The sequence below is a fragment of the Drosophila mojavensis genome, unplaced genomic scaffold, assembly GCF_018153725.1.
Source record: "Drosophila mojavensis isolate 15081-1352.22 unplaced genomic scaffold, ASM1815372v1 contig_16, whole genome shotgun sequence".
NCBI lineage: Eukaryota > Metazoa > Arthropoda > Insecta > Diptera > Drosophilidae > Drosophila > Drosophila mojavensis.
Genome location: NW_025318693.1, coordinates 422,577 through 437,123, shown reverse-complemented (window position 1 = coordinate 437,123; position 14,547 = coordinate 422,577). Strand labels below are relative to the sequence as shown.

The window sequence follows — 14,547 nt, the reverse complement described above, 5'->3', positions numbered from 1 at the left end:
TTTATGCTGTTGCTATCGCCATAGCCATGGGCGTTGGTTGCCACTGATTGGGCAAGGTAGACAAAGCGGCCTGTGCGTTAATTAAACAAACATTCAAAAGATTGATGGCCCTTTGATTGAAAAACAATTGATGCAACTGTGTGGCAACATTAGCATGATATTGGACGTTTGGTCAAAACAGAAGACAAAAAGAATGAAAAAAACAAAACATCAGCGAGCGGATCTTATCAGCTGACGTGCCAAGAGTTCAATATGCGTCCGCCTGATGCTTGGCCTGCTGGCTCTTGCCTGTTGCCCTCTTGCCTGTTGCCCGGCATTGGCCATGCCAAAGTTCGCATAAATAAAACTCCAATATCAATAGAGCCATACACACTTATGTACACATAAGCTGATTGGCAGCGTTATGCGGTCCGTTTCCGTGGTATTTTAATGGATTTTTGATTTCCGCAGCGCAGTGACGCTTTTGTGGTGGTGGTTTCTCGGCCACTTTTTTTTTATCACTTATGTAAACAAGGGCCATCCAACATCCAAGAGTGGGACAACACTTGGCGCTGACACGTTCTGTTCCTATAAAACAGGACTGGCTACCCGCATAAATAACAACCGAGGAAGAACAGCTCCGTAACTACAGTATGTTAACCTAACGATGTAATAATCTGATGGAAATTACTTAACTTTACAAATTATATTGCGGTTGCTTCAATATGATCTACTGCAAGGAATAGGTGGGAATAAATTCCAAGGATTGCCTTAAGAATTCTTGACGAGACTAAAAGACGATTGTTACATATTTCCTAGTTTTCGATTAACCAAAAATTAAGCTTAGTCTTCTTGGGGTAATATCATAGAAACAAGTTTTAATCTCGCGTTGACATAAGTATGACGCTTATCAAAGCATACCTACTTAGTAAAGAAAAGCCTACAAAATCTCTTTGAATATTAATAATTCAACAGGTTACATCGTTCACTGCATCTTTTTATCAAGTTTCTATTTCACTAGATTGTCTATTTTATAACATTATACTTATTCATAAAAAAATCAACATACATATGTTAACTTAAAATTGCTATCATCGGTAGAAATTTCAATGTTCTATTTAAGTCATATTTTACATTGCCTTGAGGCAGCAAATAAGTTTAAAGCTGTTTATTTATTGATATTAAATAATGCCCAAAAAGTAATGAAAATTTTGCTGAATCATCTATTCATTTCTGTAATCAATGCACAATTATGAATTACTAAATTCTCCAGGTATAGGAAGAGAATAACTAACTTGTATGCTACGAGTTTGCTATGTGTTCCAATTATATTTGAGGCTATTTATATTTATATATGTATAGGCATATCCAAGTATTCGGTGGCGTATATGTACATATATATTGCTACAGATTTGTATTATATTTTGGAGTGACAATAAACACGTTATAGTTAATAAAAATACATCATAATCGAATAATCGCAGCGTGTATAATAAATTTGTATATTCGTTGGCGTTTCGAATTCTTCTACATTTTTAGATGTTTATTAGTTTTCTTAATATTTATTGAATATCGCTAAGTTAATAATGGTTTTTCTTTTTATTTTTAATACTCATAATCTAGCCAAAAAATTTAGTTTTTGTTTTTAGTGTTCCGTGTATAAAATAAGTTACATACGCATTGGCCAAGTCTTCTGTTTGTCTTGTCTTTTTGTTGTTTGTTTGTTTGTGACATTTGGTTTTTGTTTGTTTTTGTTTTTGGTTTCGTTTACGTATAAGATGTCTACATTCATAAGCACGCTATAATTGAATAATTAAATCTATGCATTTGGTGGTTAGGTTTATAAAGCATGTCATAAGTATTTGTTGCTACATCATAATACATGAATAATTAGGTTGTTAAAATATCAATTGAACCTGAAAACATATTTATATTGCTTGGTGCTACGCATGCATACGTACATATTCCGTTTAACTTAATTTACCATACAATCACAAACAAATACACATACATATTTGTAAATGATGATGACATACATAGTTAATTAACGCACTACAGTAACAATCACAAACATTGCATATATCGGGTACAGTTCAACGAACATGTCTATTAAATACGTGCCGCATGAACGAAAATACTCATTGTATGTATATATATATATATGAGCTATATATAGTATATAGATTCCCTTATATGGAAGTGCCACGTAAAACAGCTAGAGTAAACTTTTCGCTCTAAAACTTGTATAATAAATAATTTTGTATATCACTTAGTATATCCCTTCACAGAGCTATCAGCTTGGACTTGCATTTCTCAGCTTCCCACATTTCTAGCAATACATCTCGCGAGCCTGGACCACGGCCTGGAGGAGAGTTATCCGCCGATAGGCTAGTAGGCGACAGCACGCTGGCCTGCAAGCAATGAAGATAATACGATTAGGTCTGTATCGACAAATGAGTTATCGGCTTACCTTATTGGCGATCTTGCGTGGATCCAGATTCAAGCCAATGTTCTGCATGCCTTTGGCCAGCTTGGAGAGTGGATTGGTAATGGGCTTAAACTTGTTAGCCTCAAAATAGACGGGCTGACCGTGCGGAAGGTTTGCTTCATTGGCAGCAATACTAAAAAGTGGATTACAAATATTTGTAACAAAAAGAAACGCTCTTATATTGTTGACTTAGGAATAGATTTATTTGTTGAACTGTAAGCCATTCGATTACATAAGAAACACGCACAACATTTTCTATATTTTGTCAAGAAACACATGCTTTGAGTATATAACATAAATACTATTTGCATATGTGAAAGCAATTGAACATAAAGGCTATAATAATATTATAATACTTAGTAGTTTCATAGCTATTTGTGAAATAACTTCAACACAATAAACATTTACAAAATAACGAAAAATTGTACAAATATTTAGAATATAGAGCTTGTCTAATGTATATAGATTGTCTACAAACAACTTAAGGTCCATAACACAACGAACAAAGCATTAACATTACATTGGGAAATTAAATGAAGAATACCGACCTTAGCCCGTGTCTATCCCCTTCCACATCCGAGTTCTCCGCCTCTTGAGCCTGTAAGCATATTTGAGGATTTGGCGTAATCGGCCGCAGGGTTGGCGCATTCTCTAGCAAGCCATTGGGCAGACCAACATTATCGGTTACAGTTGATATAGATATGGTGAGCACATCCTCGGCTGTTTTGCACATGCTATCCTTTTGCTCCAATTGTCGCATATTGTTTGACGAGCTGGGCTGCTCTATTTGGCCGCCCATTACAATTCCAACGGAGGGCAGAAAGGTGTTCTCATTGTAGTTGCCCTTATCCAAAGCAATTTCAACGTCCGAGTCCACCTCAGGCTCATACAAGCTATTGTCGCGCTCATCGGTATCCGTGCTGCTCGAGCTGTTCGCGCGTTGCTTGCCGCCGACTGTAAAAACGGCCTTGTCGGCTTCCTGGCAAAAGTCCAATGCTGTACCCTCTGATTGGCGCATCACTTGCGGGTTGAGAGTGGCAGCAACGTTGCCAGGTTGACCGGCGCTCGAGGGCTTCTTAAAGGTCTGACCCAGTTTCGAGAACTGTCCAGCGACGTTCGAAATGGCTTTGGAACTGAGCTGTACCAGTTGAGATTCAGATAGATTGCGAGGCATGCCTTTCGGCACATCCAGCAATGGCAGTTTACTCTTGCGTCGCTGCAAAACCCCGCCAGTAATAAAACGAACATCCTTATTGCCGGCGTTCTCCAGGGCGATTCGGAACATTTCCACAATCGCTGTCAGCGATTCAGTGAGCTCCTCCTGCGTTTTAATAACATAGGCTGCATTGTTAAAGAAACGCAAATTGGCTGAGCGGAACATGTGGAAGTATCCTTCTTGGCCATCAACGCAGTAGTTCAGGCGCAGGCACAGATGCGCCTGCGAGGATCCTTGAAAGATTTTTGTCTGCTGATGCATGCCGAGTTCAATGAGCCGCACCTGCGACAATAGCACCTTCTCAAAGCGCACAATCTTGTCCAGATGCGAATCGTACTCGGCCACAATATAACAGTCGTCCGTAAGCAACAAGACTGAGTCCACCTCCGTTTCGTTGGCATCCCCAGAGCTAAGGAATAGTTGTTGGTAGAGTTGTTAATAGCTCGCGGATTTTAATGTAATATTTACCTAGGATCCGCATCGATTAAGCCCCAAGCACCGACTGGATACTGCTCCGAGCTCAACAGTAAGCGACGACAGTCCTCCACCAGTAATTTCGCATGCTCCGCATTTTCGCCGTCAGTTTCATCTGGCGCCGCTTGACCGCCCAAAGCGCTTAGCGATTCCGAAGACACGTGATTGCCCAGCATTAGATCAATAGTGGCTTGACGATACGAGTCCTTAAAGCGCGCTAGGTAATAACTGAAACAGTATGGTTGATTTACACATTTAGTTCTCATTTCTCAAACAATCAATAAAAGAAGCAAGGTGCAGATGAATGATAGTAAATGATAAATAAATAAAATTGAAAATCGAATGGTAATATACCTTTTATAGAGAAAGAAACAATAAAATGGTAACAATTGGAGCAACTAAGAATTGTAATTGGGTGAATACGTTTAATTGAATTTCATTGCCATCTGATTGAGCTGCTTTCAGGCCTTCATTTACGATGGTCCTACTTGCGCACCTGTTTAAGACAATCGACTCGAGCAATTTGAGCTCAGGTCCCAGCACGCCCGCACTGTAATATCCACGCAATGGTGGACGTGACTCGGGTGTGAGTATTTGTACAATGGTTTCTAGAACATCATCCTCTCTCAATTCGTCCGCCCGCTGCAGCTGACCTTGCATCAGATCGATAATGCACTGGCGAAACGAGTCGGCAAAGTTTTGAATGAAAAAGCTACGAAGAAGTGGGCATGACATTAGCTAAGAGTCATATATAAACAGGGTTCACAGATATGCAGTCTGCTATTTATTAAAACAGTACTGGCATACCCTTCACCCAGGCACAAAGCATGGGTTCAACAATAGTTAGTATAGTTAAAGAGTATCAAATTCTTTCGAAGTCGTTTGACTTTTAAGTGAAGTGTACAAATAAATTGAAGCTTGAACAAATAACATATAGGTGGGCTTATGTGTATAATTAGTGGAGATTGGGTAAATAGCATGCGATATTAGTAAAATGGATTTTTAATTCCGAAATGACTTCTCTTGTTCAATTTTGTCATTAAAAAGAGAACGATTGATAATAGTGCGAAAGGTTGACAATGGCCATATTTAGAAATACAACAATTAAACCCAAGGAAATATTATCAACTTTGATTTCTTTCGATGTAAATTATTATCATGGAATGAAGCTATTTAGATAAAAAACATAATGTTAATGGATAAAGTGTGAGCACAAGCAAATATATATAACTCATTATAAAGTAGTTTGATTATGCTACAAACCGATTGGCCGAGTTCATGCCGTCCTTCATCATGCCGCTGATTTTTCGCTCTCCCGTTCGTGTGTAGTCACCCTGGAATGGAACAGAAATTAATATTAAATATCTATAATATTGGTTAATAGATGATTTCTAACCTTTAATGCATTTGTGCCTGCATACTGTCTGCTTATAACATCGCCATTGTTTGCCCACAGCACCATAAAGGATGACTTCAATGGATCAGGTATTGGGGAATAGGGTGGCGAGAGCCCCAACTTAACCAGCTGCGATTGCAGCACCGCTGTCCCAATTGCCGTCTGTACCACATTTGTACGATCCAGACAATCCATGCAATTAACTCGAAAAACGGACTTTTGATTGCAGATGATGCCGCGCTGATCCCGCCAGTGAAAGCCCATGGCACCTGCCTCCGGACCAATGGCATCAATCAATGCAGAAACATTCCCAAACCGCATGCCGCGACTATTGTATAAAGGCCAGTGTTAATACGATAAATTTAATACAGTGATATATATACCTCTACTCACCAATAGTCATGGAAATCAAATGTGACATAGATTATTTGTTCGTTGTTGTATTTTATCACATGCTCCGCATACGCATCGCCAATGAGTTTCTCCTTTCCGCTCTGCTCCACCAGGTTAATAATGCATACGCGCTCGTAGATGGCTAGCTCTTTGGTAAAGTGCAGCTCAAAGGCTTGCTGTGTCTCGGCCACGCCCCGATCCAAACGTGGTGGCGGCCGATATTTGTACCCGGGCTGACTCCAGAAAATGGGAACCGACCCGCGCACCTGCGTAAAGGACAACTGGTGATGGCGGAATGAGAGTAATTGCTCTGTTTCCACGTAATTGGCGCAGTTGCCCTTTTCATCCACTCCACGGCGTTTATAGCTGCAATTATATATATTAAAGTTAATCGCTTATAATAGAGATAATGTCCAATGACTTACCGCGTACCCGCACGATGACGTGAGCGTCGCGAGACCAAAGACAATGTGAAACAGTCATTGCCAATGACACATCCTTCCACTTGCACAAATCCTTGAATAATGGGCAATATCCATGTTTTATCCTACAATGCAAGAATACTATATTAAAATAACTATCTCAATTGACCTTTAAAATTCAACACATACATTCATCTTAATGATATCTCTGATCATGTGCATGTTCCAGAAAAATCTCTCATCTGGCTGCGGCTGGGCATCATCCTCTGTGACCACGTGCCTTTGCAGATTGTTGGTGATGTCGCAGTCGAAGCTGAAGTAGAAACTGTCCGTCTCGTCAAATATTTTGTGCAGCTCCTCGGTAATACGTCGCTCGATTTGCCTTGGCTCCCGTATACCCACAGAATTTTTAACCTGTTTGGTAGCCAAATTTGCTGCCTGCTGTGTGGTGGCTTTGATTGTATTCCCAGCGCTCTTGACAACACCCCACGTCTTATTCATGCCCTCAAAGAGTTTGGTACTCTTCGTGCTGGACCCTTGCGTGGTTCTTCCACTCGCATTGTTGCTGGATGAGGAGGCGCTGTGCGTGGGCGTGGAGCTGTTGCTTCTGTAAGAATGCCATGCAAAGTACATTAACAAAGTTAAATATGCTAAGCAACTGACAAACTTACTTGGTGTGCTTGGTGCAGTTGGGCAGCTCCGAGTCTGGCTCATCGGCACTGAGTATGCATATGGACTTGATTTTGTACACCAAATGTGGCGGATATAGCACACCCATGGCCATCGCCTCCTTAATAATCACCAAATGCGGCTCATACACATTTGACAGCGAGATGACGCCCACAATGCCATGCGTAACACCAATACACTCGATGTCCTCCACCGAGCTGAGATCCCATCCTGCAAATAAAACAGAAAGAGTTTATATGAACTATGGCATACTAAATATATTTTGTATATTTAATATTTATTATTTAATGCATTATAGACAGTTGTGCTTTCTTCTATGTCGCACATATTTGCTTTACTTTCAGCTGATATCATAGGCCAATCAGGCCTTTATCTATATTTGATAAGCTTAGCAACGCCGACACAGCGAAGTGTGAGCGATTGACATTGAAATTAGATACTTATAAAGAGTCCGTTTTAAGTCTAAATCATTCAATTAATTTCATTTTAACTAAACGTCTTTGACAACATGCGCTGATTATTATTTATCAATGAAAAAATATAATCCCTACTATTACTACTCTTAAGTCTCAACTTTTCTTTCAGTTTAGACAAAACTAATCCACATACAAGAAATCAATATCATCTACTGTACATAAAATGATGAGTAATCTATGCAATTATGGTTATTTTGAGCATAGACATTATGTATGAGCGATTCCAGACCAGACAAATAAATAAAATTAAAAATAAATAAAAACTTTTATGACACATCCTTGAGATAAATTCAGTAGAGACCTGAACGGATGTGACCGGCAGCATAGTTAGAAATCTTACAATGACGCAAACATAATTTTTCCTTAATCTTATCGCACTTGTTTATTAGCTAAAAAAAAAAAAAAAAAAAAGAAACAGAGAAGCTTATCAACAATAAAAAAATTGAGCTAAAACTAAATTGAGGCCACAACTTTATCGTCTATATTTGCAATATTAAAGTGACAAAAGTGATTAATATGTATATAGATATATACAATAATACATGGAAAAAAGAGATTGTATCAGAGAGAGAGAGAGAGAGAGAGAGAGAGAGAGAGAGAGAGAGAGAGAGAGAGAGAGAGAGAGAGAGACGGCTAAATTAAAAACGAATATCTCAAAATTTTGGGAGGAAAGAAAAAACCAGTATGAAAGTTTTTGTAATACCTGAATATTACAAAAAAAAATTAGCTAATTAAAACCGCAAAGTTAAGTGAAACACGATAATGAGCAAGTGTAAGGGTCGACAAACTGCTGATGCTACTTAAGACTACGTACGGATTTTTATCGTAAAACCGTTTCTGGAAATTGGCAATTTGAACTTCGAAAGCAGCTTCTTTAACCTTGAATGAGATTTTTGTTCAAATGAGCCAATTTTGAGCTTTCACAATGTAAAAGGTCAAAGTCTGCAGCTGAGTCATGTCAAATGCGGTGGCCGTGACCGGGGGTTGGAGTTCAAATCGCGAATCGGACACGCAATTTATTCTTAAATGAATATTAAATTGCGTGCTAACTAAATTACAGGAATTGTACCGCCTGCGCAATTAGCGAGCAATCAACAGGACGTTAAACGAAGCCCAATTAGAAGGACTTGCAAACATACAAATTGATAGTGGAGCTATTTTTATAATTACTTCCTAACAATGTCAACATGCACACAACTGATTGCTCTAGGAATAGTAAATAGACAAGGAACAGTAGACGCACTTACAAATGGACAACGAGCAACATGAATAAACACGCACGAACGTCATTTGCGCAAGGAATTACGCTTGAAGCTAACGGCTTAGCCTTTCGCGGCTAAAGAGGGTTGTGTACACACTGTATTTACTGTACTGCTGTTCCGTATATTTATAGATACGCGACCCATTAAAAGGCATTTACAGTAAAACGCACAGCAAAAACCAGACGCAAACGCCCACAACAAAACAAATCAGGCAAAGCTAACTGTATAAGTGGGTGGCAGAAGCTCCGACTTCCCAAGCCCCATTCCACCCTTGACATTCAGAGACAAACTAAAGCACACACACACACTCTCCGAATTACACACGTTTATGAACATTTACGTTGCCTGCCTTGCATTTTCGCTTTCGAGAGCAAAAACGTGAGCGAAATGCAGATAAGGCTTATGTCGAGGCTAAGCAACAAAAACAACTAATTATAAATACAAAAAATCAGCTGCTGCCTTGCATCTAAGCAATGATTCATCTCCGTATTTACCTGGCTTTATTGTAAATTCCGACGTCTTGCGATTCCACCAAAGGCTCTTGTCGCGCTTTACAAATATGTAATGCGTATCAGTTTGGAATACTTCCATCATGACTTCGGCGTGTGGCTATACTATTTGCGACATTTCAACACCAAACTAAAACTATATTTTGTGCAATTAATTTTGTTCCATTGTTATTTCACTTCTTCAACTGGCTCGCAACTGCAATCGAATGCGAGAATATCAATTGTTAGCCAGGCGATAAAAACAACACAACTTATCGGGCCATACACGTCAAAATAGTCATACAACATTCAGACAGGTTGAGGGAAGACAGCATAGCAAACTCCGTATTTACTATTATATATAGCAATAACAGACTTTATTTCTAAAATTCCTTCATGTTGATTATGCCATTTAGAGGTGTCTGAGAGAAACCATTACGTTAACTAAAAATTGTATGTCCAATATTTGCAGACGGTTTGTTTTGCGCCTATCGATAGATTGTGAGCACATTTATCTGCGTGACACAGCAGGCAGCTCGACGTATGTGTCAAACAGCTGTGCGGCCAAGTCTCAAATGGAAGCACAAATTAAATAACAATAACAATTACATTTTGATACAGTCACAGAAATTAATGGCGCTGCGCAGCATCAACAAACTGAATGTCTTCGTGAAACGATGCGCGACCACGTTGCTCTACTGCCGTCACAAATCCGCACCCAGTGCACTCAATACTAACTCAGCCAGCAGTCCCACCAGCACAAACTCCAGCAGAAATAATAACAACAAAAACGAGGACGACAATAGAAACAACAAAAATGGATTCAGTGGCTACAGTTGGCGCAGCGCCATTCGTTTCTTTGTGCCATTCTCGCTCGGTGCACTGGCAAGCACCATGGTGGCACAGCGCGAGGAGTTGACGCCGACGATCTCGGCGCGCACACTGAACGGTCGCCGGCGTGAATTCAATTTCATTGCGGACGTTGTCGCAGGCTGTGCCGACTCTGTCGTGTACATCGAGATCAAGGACACGCGGCACTTTGACTACTTCAGCGGGCAGCCCATCACGGCATCGAACGGTTCCGGCTTCGTCATCGAACAGAATGGCCTCATACTGACCAATGCTCATGTGGTGATTAACAAGCCCAACACGATGGTGCAGGTGCGTCTATCCGACGGACGCACATTTCCCGCCACCATCGAGGATGTGGACCAGACATCCGATTTGGCAACGTTGCGTATCCAGGTGAACAACCTCTCCGTAATGAAGCTGGGAAAGAGCAGCACGTTGCGTTCCGGCGAATGGGTCGTGGCCCTGGGCAGCCCGCTGGCGTTGAGCAACACAGTGACGGCCGGCGTCATCAGCTCCACACAGCGTGCTTCGCAGGAGCTGGGCCTGCGCAATCGAGACATTAATTACCTGCAAACGGACGCGGCCATTACCTTTGGCAATTCGGGTGGCCCGCTGGTCAATCTGGACGGCGAGGCCATTGGGGTCAACTCCATGAAGGTGACCGCCGGCATCAGTTTCGCCATACCCATAGACTATGTGAAAGTGTTTCTGGAGCGCGCCGCAGCGCGTCGGAAAAAGGGCTCCGCCTACAAGACGGGCTACCCAGTCAAACGGTACATGGGCATCACCATGCTCACCCTCACCCCCGACATACTCTTTGAGCTCAAGTCACGAACGCAGAACATGCCGAACACCTTGTCGCACGGTGTCCTCGTGTGGAAGGTAATTGTGGGCTCACCAGCGCATAGGTAAGATAATCCATATATTGCCACTCATTTCCCAGTTTAATCCTCTTTTCCTCTCTCAGCGGAGGTCTCCAACCGGGTGACATTGTGACGCATATTAACAAGAAGGAAATTAAGAATTCTTCTGATGTTTACGATGCGCTCGCAGACGGTAAAAAGGAGTTAGACATTGTCATATTGCGGGGCGTTAAGCAAATGCGCGTAACCATAACGCCAGAGGATCCTTGATACCAGTCTAATCCAGATACAAACTTTAGTCTTTTAAACGCTCTACAATTTGGTGAATTGGCTATTGCATAAATTTGTATAATGTTTTGTGCATTGCTATAGAAAAACGGAACTGCCAGTCCAGTCTAAAGCAAATGCAGGTCGCGTTCACGTAGCACTCAGCTAGTTGTCATGCTGCGCAGTAAACTCAATACAAATTATATCAAATTACAGTGATTGCCTAAGACTAATTGTTATTTGTATTCCAAAAAATACAGACCATAAAGTGTATTTCTTCAACAATGCAAGCTAATAATGCGATCTATGTATATTATATAAACGAACACTCAACAATGAATTGTCCAAGATATTTGCAAAGTTCGAAAATTCTTATACTTGAAAGGGTCGTTCCGGGTAGCAAATAGAAAGAGGCGTGACACCATATTTAATATACACATACATATGCATATATGTATACTCGGCCGTAAATGGTAAAGTATTCAATATTTAAATATGCATTTATCATTGGCTGTCGCATTCATTCAAATTTCTTTCGATAGCCGATAAATTATACCATTCTTTTAATTATCGATAAGTATTTGGTATTTAAATTTGGTTTCTTTTTGGCATAACGTAAATAATTAAAAGCTGAGAAATTTCAGCTGTTAACATGTAAAACTATGAGCATTTACGATTTCTGATGCCCGTCTCTCTTAAAAAATTAAAAAGAAAAGAACTAAACATTATTTTATACTCAATTTATGTATTGCCAAATAAGTATGCCTGGTGCAGGGCATTTCGTAGTCGAATACTGCTCGGCTAAAGCACTCTCTTTTTTATCTTTCGCTATTTTCTGAACAACAACTATATCGTTACTTCATTTACGCATCCGTTGCGTTTGCTTAAGCGTCTGCAAAAGATCTTCGATTTCTCTTTGGACGCAGCTCGTCTGCCAATCTGAATGCGCCGTCTGCCTCTGCCTGTCCGTCTGTCTGTCCGTTCCCGTCCGTCCGTCCGTTCGAACAGCGACAAAAATGTATTTACGCTAATTGAAATATCTTGCGTTGCGATCAATCGATGCCATATTTTTTCTTCGCATTTATTTATTTATTTTTTTTTTTTTTTTGTAGGCCAAAACTTGGCACAGCAGCGGCAGCAACAACAAAAACAACAACAAAAGCGTCCCCAGCTCCAAAAACCGAAATGCAAATTTCAATAAATTTATGCAACTGCGTTCGCTTTTTATTTTTGTGGGTGACAAGGCAGACGATGATGATGTTGTAGTTGCTGCTGCTGCTGCTGTTGTTGTTGTTGTTGTTGCTTTGTGTCGTTGCGTGAAAAGTGAAATTCTTGTGATTATTAATTTTATTTTCGCTTTTGGCAATATGCCTGCCTGCCTGCCTGCCTACCTGGGTGCCAGTCTGCCACTCTGCCAGTCTGCTACGCTTTTTTAGTCTTTGCACATAAATTCGCTTATTGAATTCACTTTTCGCCCCAGACCCAGACCCAGACCCACTATGTCAGTTGTTGCTGTTGGTTTATGCCGCATCGGCCTTTATGACACTGTTGGCACTAAGTTACCTTTATTGCATATAAGCCGCACGCATAAACGCTGCTTTATGTTCATAAATTTGCCAATACTCGACGGGGTTAAACAAACAGACCTCTTTTGTCCACATGGCGCTTCGACTTTCTTCTGCTGGCCCGGCCAAGCCGTCTCAAGCGTCGTCTCTTCTCTCACCGAATCTCGATTCTCCTCACCTCAACTTTGGCTACAACTAATTGAATTACTATTTCGAATGACCACAAACTTTTCAATTAACTTGCGGTCGATCTAAACGAATTCTCACCTTGTTGTTATTGTTGTTGTTGTTGTTTTTATAAATCGCTTAAATTACAAAGCTGTGAGAAATCAATTTGCTCGTCTACCTTAGCTTTGTTGTTGTTAATGACTTGTAATGAATGGTTTGTCTATATTCAAATGATCCCAAATATTCTATAATGTTATATTTAATACATTTATCTTTATATTATTCAAATAATCTAATTAATATTATAATAATTTATCTAATATTTGTTATTTATTTGTTCTGGAATTGTAATGAGTATATTCATTTTGCATTCTACACTGTCTGTGTAAGAGAAAAGCCTGTTTACTCTATAAACTTGGAATTTTGAATGTATGTATATATTTACACTCCTAAGATTCGAGATTGTATATCATACCATTTAGGCTCCCAGCAAAATGGAAAAAATGTTTTCTAAATCAGGTAGAGCTCTTGAACTGAACACTACATTATATTGTATTTTTAAATATTTATATAAATGTTGGGGTTAGGGCTCTTAAACGATAGGAGATATATTTCCTTTCAGTTTGCTGTGCTCAGATATTCTTTTGATCTTAGGTTGTTAATTAGAGTATATAGTACTTCCGAGATATACTATATAGTATTTGCCACGCCTCTAGTAGGCATAAAGAAAACATTTGTACATTGAAATCACTAGCTTCAATAGTGGATTATGCTCATGTGAATAGGTCGACAGACGGACGTAGAGACAAATGCTTAAAGCTTACAGAGCTCATTGAAGATTGTGGAAAATCGAATATATATTTTACAATTTAAAAACCAAGCGAAGCTGCTCTTGCAATAGATCTATAAGATATATGGATCATAAAACGATATCAATAATCATAATTATTTCAATTATGACAAATTAGCAAGATAAAAATACAAACTGATATACAACGTATGATTGCAGAGCATCAAAGTTTCGATAGAGAAAATACTTAATTTTAGTTATAATATATATATTATAGGTATATATATTATTTTTAAATTAAGATCATACGCGTGTGGATGCTGCGGTTGGCTTAGCTGCGCGTCGTTTATTTTTTTGTGGCTGATCAAGTTCACACGCCTGTCTACAACAGCTGAACAACAACAATAACAACAACTACAAAGCTGACAAATCTATTAATGTTTTACACTGATTTACAATTTCGTAAATGGCAAAAATTATAGCACAAAGTGTTGGCTCGGTCAGCATTTGGCTCGGCTTCCAGCCAGCGCGTTGGCTATTCGTAATTATTGCATATTATATTGATGAGGGTCAGTCGGGCACATTCATCTCGCGATTGAGTTATTAAACGTGCTGTTAATTGCGACACCTGACAGGTAAGCTGATGTTGCCGTGTTGCGATGATGCTTTGTCGCGTTAACCCAAAAATGTCAGACATAAGATTTTGCACGTGTAATTATGTGTTGGGGATTGCCATTTGATGCTCTGACGCGACCTCA

At 39.8% G+C, this 14,547-nt stretch overlaps 2 protein-coding genes across 3 annotated transcripts; one reads left to right on the top strand and one right to left on the bottom strand.

The window, feature by feature from the left end:
- Positions 1-1,132: 1,132 nt before the first annotated feature.
- Positions 1,133-9,514, bottom strand: LOC6573868 (phosphatidylinositide phosphatase SAC2). Of its 2 annotated transcripts, XM_001999891.4 has the most exons (12): positions 9,291-9,514; positions 7,040-7,268; positions 6,558-6,975; positions 6,372-6,493; positions 5,947-6,312; positions 5,554-5,881; positions 5,421-5,491; positions 4,654-4,869; positions 4,152-4,385; positions 3,016-4,092; positions 2,450-2,600; positions 1,133-2,390 (listed from the first exon to the last, which is right to left on the bottom strand). In XM_001999891.4, exons 1-12 carry the CDS (start codon positions 9,388-9,390, stop codon positions 2,262-2,264), a joined length of 3,441 nt encoding a protein of 1,146 aa, XP_001999927.2. In that variant the 5' UTR covers positions 9,391-9,514; the 3' UTR covers positions 1,133-2,261. The 2 variants fall into 2 exon arrangements, with proteins under 2 accessions (XP_001999927.2, XP_015022643.1); XM_015167157.3 differs by lacking the exon at positions 4,654-4,869 and having other exon boundaries at positions 9,291-9,512.
- Positions 9,515-9,623: 109 nt separating this feature from the next.
- Positions 9,624-11,626, top strand: LOC6573869 (serine protease HTRA2, mitochondrial). Its single transcript, XM_001999892.4, has 2 exons — positions 9,624-11,044; positions 11,104-11,626. The coding sequence occupies exons 1-2, from the start codon at positions 9,828-9,830 to the stop codon at positions 11,267-11,269; spliced, it is 1,383 nt and encodes a 460-aa protein (XP_001999928.2). The 5' UTR covers positions 9,624-9,827; the 3' UTR covers positions 11,270-11,626.
- The last annotated feature ends 2,921 nt before the right edge of the window (positions 11,627-14,547 follow it).